Raw genomic sequence first — 17,242 nt, 5'->3', positions numbered from 1 at the left:
GTGGCTCAATGGTCAACAGAAATTAGTGGTTGACCACACAGCAATTTTAAAGACTTAAACCATCACAGACAGTAGTTCAGTTTCCAAGCTCCTTACCATTCTCTTGAGTAGACACATCCGTTTCAAGCTCCTCCCATGGCTGCCACACCAGTTCTGCCTTGGCCTTGTCGGAGGCTGCCAGAGACCGATCTCTAAGAGGTGGGATTTCTGCTTGAAACCGGGAGCCCACATTGATCCGTCTATCAAAATAAATGCACATTTAAAAACGACTCACCCTGCAGGTTCTAATGTGATAATTTGCTAACGTTAAAAGCTTGCCTCCGCAAAACAAGCTAAACTCCAACTGGCGCAACAGGCAGTACGCAATCCCATGGCTGCTGCTTCTTCCAGTTTAAACCAACACTAGGTTTCAGTTTCAAAATACAAGTTTTTTGTCTTTGTCTTTTGCCCCCCCCCCCCCCACTGTATAGGATATCTAGGAGCATGGATGCTAAAAACGGAAAAGCAAGATTCGGAAGCCGCCCACAAGCAGCACAACTGTAAGTTCCTTTACTTACATGTAACAGCATGTGAGAGCCAAATATGGCAAATTTCTTCGCCTACTCTTCACACATTCCATGCATGCATCCTGCTAAATGATAGCCATGGAAGACTCAAAGGTCCAGTTCAAATCTACAAATACAGTCATACCTTGGTTGACAAACGAATTGCGAGCCAAACGTTTTGGCTCCCGAACGCCACAAACCCGGAAGTGAGTATTCAGGTTTACAAATGTTCTTTGGAACCTGAACGTCCAGTGCGGCTTCCAATTGGTTGCAAGAGCTTCCTGCAGCCAACTGGAAGCTGCGCTTTGGTTTCTGAACGTTTTGAAAGTCGAACAGACTGTATGACTATATTTTCATGGCAAAGGTGGGAGAATCACTACAGCATGGATGGCTAATGGATGACCATCCAGATGTTTGCTGAACTCCAGCTCCCCTCTAGCCAATATGACCAATAGTCAGGGATGGTGGGAGTTTTTGTCCAAGGTCTGGAAAGCCACAGGTCAGACTAGAAGTTGCCAATGTGGCAACCTCCAGATGTTGGACTGCAACCCACATCATCCCTGATTACGGACCACGCTGGCTGAGGACAATTAACAACTGAACTCCACACCATCTGAAGGCAACCCCTGGTTTAGCTGTCCCCAAGCCTGGAATGTGGGAACTTGAGGTTCAAAATCCTGCTAACCTTCAAAGCTTTCTTTGGAGTCTTCAGCTAATGTCAATATAAGCTACTTCACAAGATTGGTGGGAGCGCAAGATGGCACTCAAAGCTCCTTGAACAAGCATCAGGATTATATAAACAGACAGAAACTTTTAAACAAACAGAAATATCATGGTAACAGGGGGAAACGGGCTTTATTGTTCTGGTATTGATATATATATATATATATATATATTTGCTTTCGTAGATTTTCACGGGTACAGGAATGCAGGTTTTGGTGTCCTCGGGTGTCTTCCCGTGTAAAAGTTGGGGTGTCTAGGCGACGTTTCGACGAGGTCTCACTCGTCATCTTCAGGCTGGTGCTTTCGGCTTCTTGTTACTGGAACAGAGCCGAAAGCACCAGCCTGAAGATGACGAGTGAGACCTCGTCGAAACGTCGCCTAGACACCCCAACTTTTACACGGGAAGACACCCGAGGACACCAAAACCTGCATTCCTGTACCCGTGAAAATCTACGAAAGCAAATATATATATATATATATATATATGTGCGCAGCAGGCCTGAAACCTCCCGTGTTATGCTGGGAAAGAATGCTTTATAAGGAATGCTGTGAGATGCCAGTTTGTTTTATTTTGAAAGTGGGGTGAATAAATCTGTTAGCTTGGAGACTGGCTAAGGTTCAGATTTCAACTGCTGTTGCTGAAGAATTAAAACACAAATTGTTCCCTAGCATGTTGCTTATTTAAGCCTTGAAACTATTTTTTACCCTTCTAATCAAGCACAGGAAGGCCCTGAAATGATCCAAGGGACGACTCCTGGACTCAAAGACGTAGGATCAAATTCCAGTGCTACCTCCCCATAGTTTTGGTGCCACATCTTGAAAAAGTCACCCACCACCTGCAGGCATGTGGAAGAGAGCTCACAGAAGCAACTTCCATTCACAGATATCTTTGCAGATTTAGGAGCTGCACTTGCAGCTTACAGGTCCACATCTGCACTGCACTGCAATATAAGCATGCTTTGCCCTTAACTTCTGGGGGAATCCCAGCTGCACTGGGCAACAGAGGTGTGAACCCTTTTCCTGGAAACAACTGGGATTGAGGGCTGTCAGTCAGCTCTCTGCCTGTTTAGCACATGTGACGTTCTGCCAGTCTAAGAACTGTGCTTCTCACTGAAACTACCACCAGCTGGAACGCAGCACATTCTATAGGCCAAGGGAGATCGTGTCAGTGCAATGAAAGGGAGAGCCTTGTTTCTGCACTCTCTGCCTGCATGTTCCTTGGGCATAAGCACTAAGCTCTGATCATCTCTTGGAGGAGGAGAACTTCTGAGCACAGCGTTTTTATACCCAGTCTCCTCCTATGCTTCAAGCTCTTCCAAGAGGGCAAAGGAAAGAGAAAATAAGGCAACAGTCCTCTGCACATGAAAGAATAAAACCCATGGAACTGAATGGGTGTTTGTTTGTTTTTTGAGTGAATTTGCACAGAATCAGGCTACAATCCTAAGAACATGTACCAGGTAGTAAGTCTCCATTAAACTCAGTGGGACATATTTCTGCATTGTCTTGTTTAGGACTATGCTGCAATAACATGTAGGTAATACTCTGTGACCTCCAGGAACCAATTGCCGTTATGGGGGGAAAAATAAAATCAGGTAGCAGGAGTTTGCATCCTGTCTGGTAGCTCTCAAACATCATCATTAATCAGTTCCCTGTTTAGGGAAGCTTTTAATGTTTGACGGACTATTGTATTTTAATATTTTGTTGGAAGCCGCCCACAGTGGCTGGGGAAACCCAGCCAGATGGACAGGGTATAAATTATTACTACTACTACTACTACTACTATTATTATTATTATTAATTAGTATACCAACGTCTGCTATTCAGAGCTACAGAACCTCTGCACACAGAGGTTGGTTAAAGTGCTTAAGTTCCAAATACAGCAAATCCTTATATTCCTGTAATTGGAATGTTGTGTGTTCCCATTAAAACACACACATAAAATTGTCAACTCATTATAAGTTTCTGAGACCAGATGGTGGAAACAAATTGCTTCTATAAAGACACAGTGTTTTGGGGGTTGTTCTTTTTTTGGCTTGAATTGTCTTGAGTCCAGTAGCTGCTGCCAGAGAGAGCAGAGTGAGAACTGAACGACTGAGAAACCACAGGGTTGTAGTAAGATCAAGACTGAAGTCCTCCCACCTTCCAAGCCAAGTATTTCAATTCATGTTGCAGTATGGATGGAGATGTGTGTCAGCAGCTACCTTCTTGAAATGCGTTGCTGCATGCAACTGCATCTGGGATCTAGCTGCTTGGAGGATGAATGCAATATATATGATTGCACACTTTTGCAGAATGCTATATATTAGCAGCAAGGGAGTCATTAGAATAATGTCAAAGGAAATATGCAGAAAGAGCTTTTTATGTTTCAATGGAGAAAACACTGGATAAATTCATGGAGGCTATCAAAGGCTACCAGCTGTTGACCAGGACTGGTTATAGGCAGGGCTCTGTTTCAGCCAATACTCGCTGGAACTCAGTTCTGGCACATCTCAGGTGGGCGCCATTGCCATTCTAAGAGAACTTCTTTTGGAAAAATAGCACTGGAGCTCAGTGGATGCACTGTGCTTCCCCCCCCCCCCCCCGCCCTCAACTGAGTACTTACGGTTCAATGCTGACAGGAGTACACTCTCCCATTACTGAAAGGACAGGAGGGGTGACTTCTGCGCTATCTGCAAGTCAAGATGACACAATTAATTCATGGCCCTGTTTCTACTTAAGGATGATTTGATATCATCATGCATTTAACAACTCGTGAGGTAGCCATTAGTAACTCAGAACCACATACAGGTGAGTGGGTGAGCTAGTAGAGGAGGGATGGATCACTCCATTTCTCCTTGGCTGGTCTCCTGGGTTTCCACACTTGCTGTGTGGAAGGAAAGCACAGAAACTCAGGAGGCTGATGTGTATGGGGGACTGATTGCTCTACCCCATCAGACTACTTAGCAACACCCCCTTACTTTTTTAAGGTAGTCTGCTAGGAGGCAAGTAACCTGTGCTACTTCACAGTCAGCATGGAAAAGTAGCTTATTAGCAGGCTAGTAAACTTCATGGGCTTATTTATAAGGTCAACTAAATTTTTTTGTTTGACAAAGTTACATATGGCCATAAGAAGGGTGGGTCTTAATCTTTACCATGCAATCTTTTTGTTATCTAGCATTCTTTCAAATGCAGCAACGATACACTGTCCTGATACCATTTTCTAACTTAAGAAGTCATCATGGTGCATGCAGTCCAATCTTCCACAAGCAAACAAAAACCCCAACTTGTGAGAGGCCATCTATCTACAATTGCCGAGTCATAATTTATTTCCTGCAGCTGTGATCCTCCTCCCATTCTACCCTCAAAAGGACAATACATGGGAACTTACTGGATCTGAGCAGTGTCCTGTGTGCACTTTTAGGAGTCATAGGAGGTGGAACTGAGTTACCACTAGCAGAGAGGATGGCGTTGAAATAAAGTCCGGAACCCTCTCGCACTGGGCTAAGTATTGGCGGGGGAGTGTAAGGAGGTAGCTCAAAGTTCCTGTCGGAAGGGTGATCTGCCAAGCGCACAGGTGAGCGCAAATGGCTCTGGTAGGGTGTGATATTGGAATAGACAGGAGGAGCAATGAAGGTGCCAGCTTTTGGTGGTATGAAGAGAGGTTCTGGCCTGGGCCGCTGCTTCGGTTTCCGTGCAAAGCCTTCCACTTCTTCTTTTGGAGCAGGGCCTTCATGCTATGAAAAGGAAACAAGTTTTGGTTCACACAGTTCAAAGTACTTCAATCTAACACACACACCCCGACAAACATCAATATCAACCAAATGGAAATAACATGGCTGCTCCATCAGCTCATTCCATTAACTGGTATGTGCTTGTTTTAACTTATATGGGTATTGTTGTTATGTATATAGCACCATCAACTCATGGTGCTTTAAAGCAGGAAAAGGAAGCTCTCTGTCCTGAAAAACGTAAGCTCTAATTAGGACTACCACAAAAGTATTGCATTCAATCCAAGAATGACACACCAGTTGTCAATTAACAACCAGTTGTACTTCTCGGCTTTTGCCAATCCAGAGTGAAATTGAAGTGGGACTGGCAAATCCAATGTTCAAATTCCCACTCAGCCACAACTGGCTGACCTGAGCCAGTTACTTTTTCTTAGCCTAACCTACCTTAAACAAATACAATGGTACCTTGATTCTCGAACTTAATCCGTTCCGGGAGTCCATTCAACTCCCGAAACTGTTCGAAAACCAAGGCACGACTTCTGATTGGCTGCAGGAGCTTCCTGCACTCAAGTGGAAGCTGTGCTGGACGTTTGGCTTCCGAAAAATGTTTGCAAACTGGAACACTTACTTCCGGGTTTGTGGCGTAAGAGTACCAAGGCGTTTGAGAACCAAGGTACAACTGTAAATTGTAGTTATATCCCCCCTTTTCCTCACAAGAGCCCAAAGTGGCATACATGGCTCCTCCCTGCTCTTATTTTATCCTCTCAACAAACTGGAAGGAAACATGCATGTCACCTTGAGCTCCTGGGGGGTGGGGAGATAAATGTAATAATAAAAATTGTTGGAGCTGTGAGCATCACAATGTGGCCTTGTAAAGACATTAGACTTGGACGATGTAGCACAGATAAGCCTCTCTCAGAAAACATTTTCTTCGTGGAAGATTGTATTCTGCCAGTCATTTATGAGGCCAACAAAACTATAATTTTCCCCATCAAAACCCAAGTAAATAAGATGGGGAAATGCCAGCTGTGACTACTTAGTGACCACACAATGCTTATAGGCACAGTGAAAGTTTTATGCAAGATCACCATGCCCGACTTACATTTAGGAAAATCACCTGCATAGGAAGAAACGTAGAAAAAAAGATGTAAAGTCCTCATGTGCAATTATTTACATTTGTTTTCTATGGTCTCTTCCGATACATAAGCGTTCACAGTCTCTCAAAAAAGATTAATTTCTATACAATTCAAAAATAGTCCACATACTTGACATGATAAAACCTCCTTGAAATCACTCTCACTCAAATGAAAGCTATTCATTCAACCTATCAAATTCCTACCACCAAAGATGACTTGGCTTTCATATCCTTTGCTTCTCCTTTCTATGCTCAAAGCAGCCAGAGAGGTTTCACAGTTTTAATACCAGATACAGCCAGAAATGATTTATTTTTTTCTTAACAAGTCTGCTTCACCTATTTTCTACAAGGAGAAAATAGCCCCTTTTCCCTGGCACTGTGGAGGGTGCCATTTTGTGGTTCACCTCAGGTGCCAAAAGTCTTGGACCAGCCCAATGAGAACCAGAGAACAAGAGGGATGACCTGAACCAGTAAGCTGCAGCCTGTTCTGTGGGAAAGGTGCCATAAATAACCAACAAGAAAAGACCCAGTAAGATTCACTTTACTGCCCCATGACCACAATCAGGATCCCAAACACAAACCTACCTGAGTTGGCACGTCCATGTTCAAATTGCGATTTGACCTCCTCCGGGTGACGATTACGGAAGGCTTGCTTTCAGCAAAGCTTCGGTCGTTTGCCACGAACCGTTGTGGCTTCCCTTCCTCTCCCTTCTCACTACCGATATCATGAGAGTCTAGCCTCCTCACAGGCACAGACACGGGCATGATGAGAGGCACAAGGCTGCTGTCTTCCCGGGCTCTCTTCGGGGCTGGCGAAGAACCAGCAAACTCTACGACACTCCTGGGTGCAGTGACTGCCGCCTCACTCCTGTTCCTTTCTTCTGAAGTTTCTGACTCCTTAGAACAAAAAGGTCACGTGAGCATTAAGGTATCTGAATAAGGTAACAATAAGCTATGGTCAATGGATTTCTCTGTGGTGTTGCCCCGTATGTGGAACTCCCTGCCCCAAGAGGTTAGGTTACATAAAAGATTTTGATTCTACCCACATACCTACATATCCCGCCTCTCCTGGTATGCCCCGCGGAGGACCTTAAGGTCCACAAATGACAACATTTTGGAGGCCCCAAGTCGCAAGGTGGTTAGATTGGTTGCAACTAGGGCCAGGGCCTTTTCAGTACTGGCCCCAACTTGGTGGAACACTCTGTCACAAGAGACTAGGCCCTGTGGGACTTGACATCTTTCTGCAGGGCCTGCAAGACAGTGCTGTTCCGCCTGGCCTTTGGTTTGGACTCAGTCTGACCCTTATGTTTCCCTCCCCTTATGGTTTTGATTTATGGGCTACTATTAAAATGAGGCTGCTTTTTAAATTATATTTTAAGCTGTTTTTTAAATTGGTGTGCTGTTGTTTTTTTAAAAAGTAATTTTACTGGTGTTAGCTGCCCTGAGCCCGGCTCTGGCCGGGGAGGGCGGGATATAAAAAAAAAATTATTATTATTATTATTATTTGCTCATTTTTTTAGAATTTGATTTATTGCTTTTTATTTTTATTTTTATTTTGCCTTTTTATATGTAAGCCATTTCAGGCAACTCCTTTGGTGGAGGATAAATTTTGAAAACAAACAAACTTGCTACCCTGCTAAACCCTTTGAATTCAAATGTGATTTACCACACATGCATCCAACTGCCCCCAGGTTAAAAGTGGTACTGCCAGTACAGACAAGTATGGTAATTTTCTTGATTTGGGAGAGATGATGCATGAAAGTTTATGAGTCTGGAACTACAGCAAGAGAAAGTAGTAAATAATGGCAGCATCTTCTACCAAGAACACCAAGGAATGCAATGAAGAAGAAAAAGGAGTCAGCTGTCTCTATCTTGTGTACACAATCCAGGAGTCCAATGCATTTATCCTCCTAGAACTTCAGGTTAATTGTTTTGCATACTCAAACAGATGTTTTTATAAGGATACTGAGCATAATCCAAATGTTGTGTGAGCAGACTTCTGGTCACACAATGGGATTCCACCTTCCTGTGTTTCTCTGTGCAGCCAAAATTTGCTCCCAAGTCACCCACCTACCCACCGTCCAGAACAGATTTTGAGAGTGTGCTAGGGCCTGCAGGGAGGCCAAGTCCTCTTGCATAAGCGGAAGTGTGTTTCGCTTGTGCATGGGCAGCACTGGATACTGCGCCCATTACCAACTATCAGATCTGATTTCCTGTTGACTTCTTTGGATTCATGCCCTTTTACTAGGGTGAAAATATCTCTCCTGATGCCATCTTCTTGGTGAAATTGGGCCTATCAGAGGACATGATTGCTTGACTGTATTTGCTCTAAAGGTGAAGGGACCCCTGACCATTAGGTCCACTTGCGGACGACTCTGGGGTTGCGGCGCTCATCTCGCTTTATTGGCTGAGAGAGCCAGCATACAGCTTCCAGGTCATGTGGCCAGGATGACTAAGCCACTTCAGGTGAACCAGAGCCACGCACAGAAACGCCGTTTACTTTCCCGCCAGAGCGGTACCTATTTATCTACTTGCACTGTGTGCTTTCAAACTGCTAGGTGGGCAGGAGCAGGGACCAAACAATGGGAGCTCACCCCATTGCGGGGATTTGAGCCACAGACCTTCTGATTGGCAAGCCTTAGGCTCTGTGGTTTAACCCACAGCGCCAACCGTGTCCCTGTATTTGCTCTAGCTAGATATTTAAAACACACACAAACATACCTACATCACTACGCATTCTATAGGTGGTCCATCCGGATAGTGAATATTCTGTGGCAAAAGGGCAGAAGGCAAGCTTGACTGTATTACTGTTTCAGATTCCTGAGTGCTAGTACCAAGTCTCGAACTCCCATGTCCAAATCTAACACACTAGTAATTATACCATCCAGGCCAAGCATCCTATTGCTTCCTCCCAATCCCTCACTAATCTATGGGACTAATTCACAATGACTATTAGCATGGGGCAGATGCAAGACTACTTTGAATCCACACTTCAAAGTTAACTGATTGTCATATGACAGCTAAATGTCACATTCAAACCCTCTCAGTTACTAAAGTTATTAGCTGAAACTCCCTACAGGTTTCCAGTTTCAGCAGCCTATACACTTGATGTATCTTTAAAAAAAACGTAAGTTCAGACATCACAAAAGTTCTGCTGAAAACTCCCAAGGGTTTATGTTGGAGACTTCCTTAATTACTGTGGCAGGAGGAGGGGAAAGAGAAGGATAAGTGTTATGTCACACAGCAGTTCCTTCTCTTCCTTTTACAGCCTCATCCCATTCCACGGAAGGGAGTGGCAAAGCTAGCCTGGCTACTGGGAGACGGAGCTAGCATTAGCTCTCTCTTTATTCAATTGTGGGAGATGTTTGCTAGAGAGGAAGAGGGAACCAAAAATAAGGCGAAAAGCTTAGCACATGCAGAGACACAAACACACACACACACACACAGAGAGAGAGAGAGAGAGAGAGAGAGAGAGAGAGAGAAGGTGCTTTGTGTTTGTTTTCCAAATGGTGCAATTAAGTGCAGAAAGCCTTGTACCTGGCTGTGATGTTAACAATTGGTAAACTTGGTTCCAGGACATTAGAGACGTTAACAGGCAGTATTCAGTTACCTTTTACTCAGAGCAGATGTACTGAAATTAATTGTCCTAACTTAAGTCATGTTCATTGTTTTCAATGGATTTACTTCAGGTAAAACATCCTTGAGTACCACCCAACATCTTCAGAGCAAAATGCAACGGACAGGGTAAGAATCACCTGTTCCCCAGAAACTACACTTGTAAGTACTATGCTCTTCAAAAAATAAGATGAAGCAATTTGCTGACTATTTTATTATTATTATTATTATTATTATTATTATTATTATTATTATTATTATTATTTACAAGCTCTTGCTGGGATTACGCTTTCTAAGTGGGCAAACAGGGGAATAGTGGTATCTGCTAACATTTTTAAGGTGTTGCATCCCGTGAGGTGAGGCAATAGTCACGGTGCGAGTCAGGAAATGCCACTTACTTTGAGATTCTGAAGAGAAGCCAACTCCACAGCCTTCTGAGCCAGGGTTAGCAAATTGGCTTCCTGAGAAACACGCCGTCTCCTCCGTGTGCTCTGGATGACGCCGCCTCTGACCCCACCAAAGTCGTTGGCTCTCTGGCCGAGGCCCTCTGTGGCACCCACCGGCTTTTCTGCCTCCCTGGCGTTCTCATACACGCCCGCTTTCTCCGCTTCGGGCTGGGCGCCAGCTGGCATCTCCCCATGCTCCAGCTCCGCTCTGCCAGGTTGCAAATAGATCTCCTTGTTGTGACTGAACGCTTCGGGCTGGTGTCGAAACTGGACTTCTGGGTGCTGCTGCGGTTGCCAGTGATGGGGCAACACACCGCCAGAATACTCCTCAGCTGGCTTGGATGCCAAAGCTTCCTCCGCAGAAGACGCTGGCAGGACACCTTCCTTGGAAAGCCTCCGTGATCTCCTTGGGAGAGGGATCTGGGCCTGGGGAAGGACAGTCTGTGGATTTGGCTCCGTCAGCGCCTTCAGCAGCTCCTGGTTCCGCTCGGTAACCGGGTGGAACTGATGGGAAACCATATGATGCTGAGGAGGCTGGGGTGGCCCTGCCCCATGAGGCTGCGTGACAGATGCAGGTTGCTGCATGCCAAAGCCTTGCACAGCCGCCTGCTGCTGCTGGTGCTGGTGCTGCTGCTGCTGCTGCGGATAAAAGTTTTCAAACAGCTGCAACTGTGGAAGAGCTTGTTGCTTCTGCTGGGCGGTAAAGGCTGGGCTGGAAGTAGGGGGGGCTTGCTGAAAGACATGCAACAGTTCGGGGAGACCCTGCTTCTGGCCCTGGTGGCCAAAGGCAAGCTGGAAAGGTTGCAACGGGAGGGTCTGATTCTGCTGCTGCTGCTGCTGCTGTTGTTGCTGTTGTTGTTGCTGCTGCTGCTGCTGCTTCTGCATTTGCTGAAAAGAATTAATCTGGGCTTGCTGCCTGACCAGGGCTTGCTGTTCTAACTGGGCTTTATGAGACATCATCTGTTGCACAGCATCTCCATACAAGTCCAGGTGAGACACCACCACACCTTTCTCCCGGTTCCTCTTCAGGGGATCTTGGTGGCTGAAGAAACCGGGGATGTTGGCATTGGGGTGCCCCCCTTTCTGGGCACCCCCATATACCATCCCGTGATTCCAGCCTCCAGGTTGAGGCTGCCAGCTGGCATCGCTGCGCTCTGGCAACCGGTTCCCCACCAGAGAGTTCTGCCACTTGGCAGCAGCCAGCTGCTGGGGGATCATCCTCGCATCGCCTCTATCCTGATAAAGAGAGTTCAGCAAAGCAGCATTGCCGTGGACACCCCCGTATACACCTGGCTTGGAAAGCTCCATGCCCTGGGAAGAAGGCACATTGCCCCCATGGTTGAAGTACTGCCCTTCTTTAAGCAGCAGCTGTTGCTGCTGCTGCTGCTGCTGCTGCTGTTGTTGTTGTTGCTGCTGCTGCTGCTGCTGCACTTCTTCCTCATTGAAAAAGGCAATCCGCTTCCCAGTCCTCTTGCTTGAAGACTTTGGATGGGCCTGCAGACTCATGGTTCAGTCTATCCTCCCGAGGATAAGGAAGGGACAAGATATATCAGATTAACAGCCAACCCATTGCTAGCGCTTGTGCACAAAGGAGAGGGTAAGTATAAAGACAGCAAAAAAGAAATTCTCCTCTCTTCAAGTCTAGTCCGTGCAGAGAGGTAAGAGGCAAGTTTCAGCCCTCTTTCTACTCGGTGGCCGGCTTAGCTTCAGCGCCTGGAAAAGAAAAGAAATAAGCAGAAAATTAAACACCTGCAACTCAGGTCAGGATAACCAGTTATCTCAACACTGTTGCGTGAAGCTTTCAAAAACTCAGCCAGTCGATCTATTCCCGTCAGGGACTTGGAGCCACATTCCCCTTCTTCAAGGGGACTCCAAATCCAAAGAGGACAAGAAGACAGGACCAGATCTAAAAGCGCTTCCACAAGACAGGAGACAATGCCCCTCTGGCCCAAGGATGTGGAACTGCCAACCTCAGACTTGGAGCACTCCATTGCAGAAGCTCCAGTGAGACCAGAGGGGAATTGAGAGTGCCTGGTTTTGCTGTTCCTGCCTTTAGTTTTCATTGCAAATTAACTTGTGTATGTTGTAGTTTGCTTAGTTTTAGATTATTAATTCTTGGTTTAAATGTATATGTGTTTTCCCCCAGGACATTTGGGTGAAGGGCAGATTATAAATGGCCATAATAAAAGCAAATTGTTCTGTATTATTAAAACTGCAGTCCCTGGGCTGGGGCCTTGCTTGCCTCTTTGATAATCTAAACCCCGGCCTCAATCCCCATTGCTGGAAAAAATAAAAATAGTGTGCAAAGCTAAGTGCAGATATATCTGGCTGTTCTGCGGTTCTTTTGTAGACCAGCTGATTTGAGCTCATGGATAAGGAGTCTACAGTTCACGATATCAACACTCTGAAGTCCTTTCACTAGCCTAAGGTTGAGGAGCATCATTTTTTAAAAAAATTGTTTAGAAGTCTGACAAATCAATGTACCAAATAAGTGTTCCATAGCGTATCTTAAGCCTGTTCCCATATACTGCAAGTCAGCCACCATCACCCCTGCCCAAATGAAATTACCCTGTTTGAAACTAGAGGCAAATGTTTGCTTTGTAGAAAGAAGCACTATATGCATTCCGTGCCTCTGCTGCAAGCAGAATGTTCTCTTCTCCAGTGACTCAGTAGAGTGCATTGTCGCATTACACAGATATCCCAACTTCATTTGCTGGCTACTACTAGCAGTGAACCTTTCTTGACCTGTACTTAAATAGCATGGTTCAGTTTGCCAAGGCATGTCTAGGTCTGGTATGACCAGAGAACCAGAGGCAAGCCTAACAATGGATTGCTTTTAAAAAGAAAATGTAATAATTGATCTAAATAATAGCTTGGGTAGAGACTAAGGTTAAGTATAAATAGCTCACCACACAGAAACACTATATAAACGCACGAAAAATATCAGGAGGTTACCAAGCAGCCATTATCAGAGCCTGCACAGATGTGGGGGTTTTTTGCACCAAAATCTCCTAGCTCCCAATTAAGATCCTACTTCAGGATGTGATGGAGTGTTCTGCTCCTCCCTCCTGCAAGAAACGCTACTGTGCACCCACTGGCAGTTCTTCTGTTCCAAAACAGACCGCCTTGAGCATTGTCAGGCAAATGAGTTTGCAAGGAAGGTTGCTCTAGTCTTACAATCTGCAATGCTAAAGCAGTAGCAGCAGAATCCCCTGAACATAAAGAAAGGCACTAACAGGTTGGTTCCAGAGTGTCCCTTCAGCAAATGGAAGAACTGCTTCGATCTGTAGAAGGGACTGAGATCGAAAAGAGGATGGGGAAGGAGGTAATTTCCACCATATTCTCCTTCCTCCTGCATGCCCATTGCCCCACCAACTGCTCTGGAGGGTCACCCAGGTGGCTGCAGCAACTTTTCATTTTTTTTTTAATAATATTTTTTTATTAGTTTTATATAATACAGAAAAAAGAATAAAGAACGTATTGCAAAAATAAAGAAGAAAGGTTACAAATTTTTCTTACTCCTTTTTCCAAATCTGTTGGACTTCCCCACGTCCTCCCAACCCTGCATTCTCTGTGATGCATAACGTCTGCAATTTGTTAACTTGTTTCAATACTTATTATATCTTCTTTTTTATCATGTTACCCAATTTCAAATGTAATATAACCCAAATCATGTACATTTTCATTTTAACACAATAAAGTTGTTTCATTATTCTATCTCTGACTCCTTGTACCTTAATTTCCATTTCTTTAATTTAACATTACTGAAACTAGAATTTCCTAGAGGGTGCGTTTTTTAACATTCATACAACTTATAATGTTTTTGCAAATAGTCTTTAAACTTTCTCCAATCCTCCTCGAATGTTTCTTCTCCCAAGTCTCGGATTCTGCCAGTCATTTCGGCCAGTTCCATATAGTCCATCAACTGCGTGTGCCATTCCTCCAGTGTGGGTAAATCTTGTGTCTTCCAATATTTTGCAATCAGAATCCTTGCTGCTGTAGTAGCATACATAAAAAAAGTTCTGTCCTTCTTAAACACTCTCCGGTCCACCATGCCCAGAAGGAAGGCCTCTGGTTTCTTAGGTAAGGTAAATCTCAGTACCTTTTTTAGTTCATTATGAATCATTTCCCAGAAGGCCTTCACTTTCGGGCAGGTCCACCAGAGGTGAAAGAATGTCCCTTCCGCCTCTTTACATTTCCAGCATTTATTATCAGACAGGTGATATATCTTAGCAAGCTTGACTGGGGTCATGTACCACCGGTATATCATTTTCATAATGTTTTCCTTCAAGGCACTACATGCCGTAAATTTCATTCCGGTGTTCCATAACCTTTCCCAGTCTTCAAACATAATGTTATGCCCCAAATCCTGCGCCCACTTTATCATGGCGGATTTGACTGTCTCATCCTGAGTATTCCATTTAAGCAGCAGGTTATACATTCTCGAAAGTAATTTACTTTTTGGTTCTAACAATTCTGTCTCTAGTTTCGATTTTTCCACCTGGAATCCAACCTTCTTATCTACTTTGAAGACCTCTTGAATTTGTGCATAATGCAACCAATCTCGCACCTTGTTTTTTAGTTTTTCCAAGCTCTGCAACCTCCAATTGTCTCCAATCTTTTCAATGATTTCCCCATATTTAGGCCAATTGGCTTCCATATTAGGTCTCTTACGTGCCTTGGCCTCCACCGGCGAGAGCCACCTCGGAGTCTTACTCTCCAATAAGTCTTTATATTTTGTCCAGACCATTAAAATTGCTCTCCTGACAATGTGGTTTTTAAACAATTTGTGCACTTTAACCTTGTCATACCACAAATATGCATGCCACCCAAAAGCATTGTCAAACCCTTCCAGATCTAGGACATCAGTGTTTTCCAGTAAAATCCAGTCTTTCAACCAGCAGAAGGCTGCAGCTTCGTAATATAACCTCAAGTCTGGCAGGGCAAATTCCCCTCTTTCTTTCGCATCAGTTAGTATCTTAAACTTTATTCGGGGCTTTTTGCCCTGCCAAACAAACTTAGAAATATCCCTCTGCCACTTTCCAAAACATTCCACCTTGTCCACGACCTGTAGGGTCTGAAACAGAAATAGCATTTTTGGCAATACATTCATCTTTATAGCTGCTATTCGGCCCAACAAGGAAAGTTTCAACCTTGACCATGTTTCCAAATCTCTTTTGATTTCTAACCAACATTTCTCGTAGTTGTCCTTAAACAGATTCAAATTTTTGGAGGTCAGATACACCCCTAGGTATTTTACTTTTTTAACCACATTTAATTCTGTTTCTTTCACAAACTCATCTGTTTCTGTACTTGTCAAATTTTTTGCTATAACCTTAGTTTTTTGCTTGTTCAGCTTAAATCCCGCCACCCGACCAAAGTCCGAAATTAATTCTAACACTCTTTTAGTACTAGAGACAGGCTCCTGTAATGTTAATACCAGGTCATCTGCAAATGCTTTCAATTTATATTGTTTCACTCCGACCTCAATTCCCTGTACCAACCGGTCCCTTCTAATCATGTTCAATAGCACCTCCAGAACTGAAATAAACAATAGGGGGATAGGGGGCACCCCTGCCGTGTCCCTTTTTCAATTTTAAACTCCTCTGTCACCACATTGTTTACTATCAATTTCGCTTTTTGTTCTGAATATATTGCTTCTATTCCATTTTCAAACCCCCGCCCCACTCCCATCCCTTCCAAATTTTTCTTCATAAACATCCAGGAAATATTGTCAAAGGCTTTCTCCGCATCAATAAAAATTAACACCGCTCTAGTATTTAGATTTGTTTGTAAAAGTTCCAAAATGTCGATAATGTTTCTTGTGTTGCCAAACAACTGCCTACCAGGGAGAAAGCCAGCCTGGTCTTTATGGATCACTTCATTAAGCACTTTTTTAAACCTACTTGCCAAAATATCTGCAAAAATTTTGTAATCCACATTTAGGAGTGAGATGGGGCGGTAGTTCTTCAGCTGAGTCTTTTCAGTTTCTAGTTTGGGTATCAATGTGATGAAGGCTTCTTTCCACGTTTCCGGTGCCTTCCTCCCCTCCATAATCTGGTTACAAACCTCCAACAAAGGCTGTATCAAATAGTCTTTCAAAACCTTATAGTATTTGGAGGTAAGTCCGTCGGGGCCTGGAGATTTGCCTAATTGTAGGTTCTGAATGGCACTTTCAATTTCTTGCTGTGTAATATTACTATTCAGGGTTGTTCTCATTTCCTGAGGTATTTTCTGTAATCCGTTGGTTTTAAGAAATTGGTCCACCTCCGAATCTTTCTGTGGCCCTTGTGAATAAAGTTCTTTGAAATATCTCTGGAAGCACTTTCTAATTTCCTCGGGTTTCTGAACCATTCTCCCTTCAATCTCTAGATTTGTAACAGTATTAAGTTTTTGTCTCTTTTTCAACTGCCATGCTAGCAGTTTCCCACACTTATTTGCTGATTCAAAGGATCTTTGTTTCATTTGTTTAATTTTCCATTCCACCTCTTGATTTATCAATTTCAAATATTGTGCTTGGAAGAATTTCACTTCTCTCAGCACCTCCTTCGACTTTGGCCTAGATCTTAATTTTTTCTCTCCATCTCTTATTTTTTCCAATATCTTCTCCTTCTTTTCATTCCAGAATTTTTTCTTGATCGTATTTTGTTGTATTAGAAACCCTCTCATGACTGCTTTACTTGCGTCCCAGATTATTCTTTTTTCCACAGTAGTATTTAAATTTATCTCAAAATAGTCCTTTAAAGTTTTTTGGGCCTTCTTAACAATCTTCTCGTCCCTTAATAAGGTGTCATTCATTTTCCATCTGAAGGATCTGGTTGTATTTAGTCTCAATTCCATTTTCAAAGCATTATGGTCGGAGCAGGTTTTTGGGCAGATTTCCACCTTTCTAGTCTTGGGTGCCAGTCCTCTAGTTATCCATATTTGGTCGATTCGTGTCCATGTCAGATGAGCTTCAGAAAAGAAAGTCCCTTCTTTTCCTAGGGGGTTCTTAACCCTCCATATGTCAATCAAGTCCACATTGTCAGTCATTTCAAAAAAAAGTTTTAGGTAGTCTGCCATCTTTCGTTA

The 17,242-nt window shown here is 43.9% G+C and overlaps 1 protein-coding gene across 5 annotated transcripts in view; it reads right to left on the bottom strand.

Annotated features, from left to right (window-relative positions):
• The window catches only part of MIDEAS (mitotic deacetylase associated SANT domain protein), an 89,505-nt gene that overhangs the window by 19,419 nt on the left and 52,844 nt on the right, over positions 1 to 17,242 (bottom strand). For all 5 annotated transcript variants that reach the window (XM_083746416.1, XM_083746415.1, XM_083746414.1 and 2 more), the window contains 5 exons: positions 10,124 to 11,884; positions 6,696 to 7,007; positions 4,636 to 4,981; positions 3,871 to 3,937; positions 97 to 239 (listed from right to left, as the gene is read on the bottom strand). In XM_083746416.1, the coding sequence (XP_083602542.1) occupies positions 97 to 239; positions 3,871 to 3,937; positions 4,636 to 4,981; positions 6,696 to 7,007; positions 10,124 to 11,677 (2,422 nt within the window). In that variant the 5' untranslated portion in view covers positions 11,678 to 11,884. The remainder of the gene's footprint in view (positions 1 to 96; positions 240 to 3,870; positions 3,938 to 4,635; positions 4,982 to 6,695; positions 7,008 to 10,123; positions 11,885 to 17,242) is intronic.

Source organism: Podarcis gaigeae (genome assembly GCF_964106915.1).
Source record: "Podarcis gaigeae genome assembly, chromosome: 1".
In the NCBI taxonomy this organism is placed as follows: domain Eukaryota; kingdom Metazoa; phylum Chordata; class Lepidosauria; order Squamata; family Lacertidae; genus Podarcis; species Podarcis gaigeae.
This window is presented reverse-complemented; position numbering and strand designations above follow the sequence as displayed.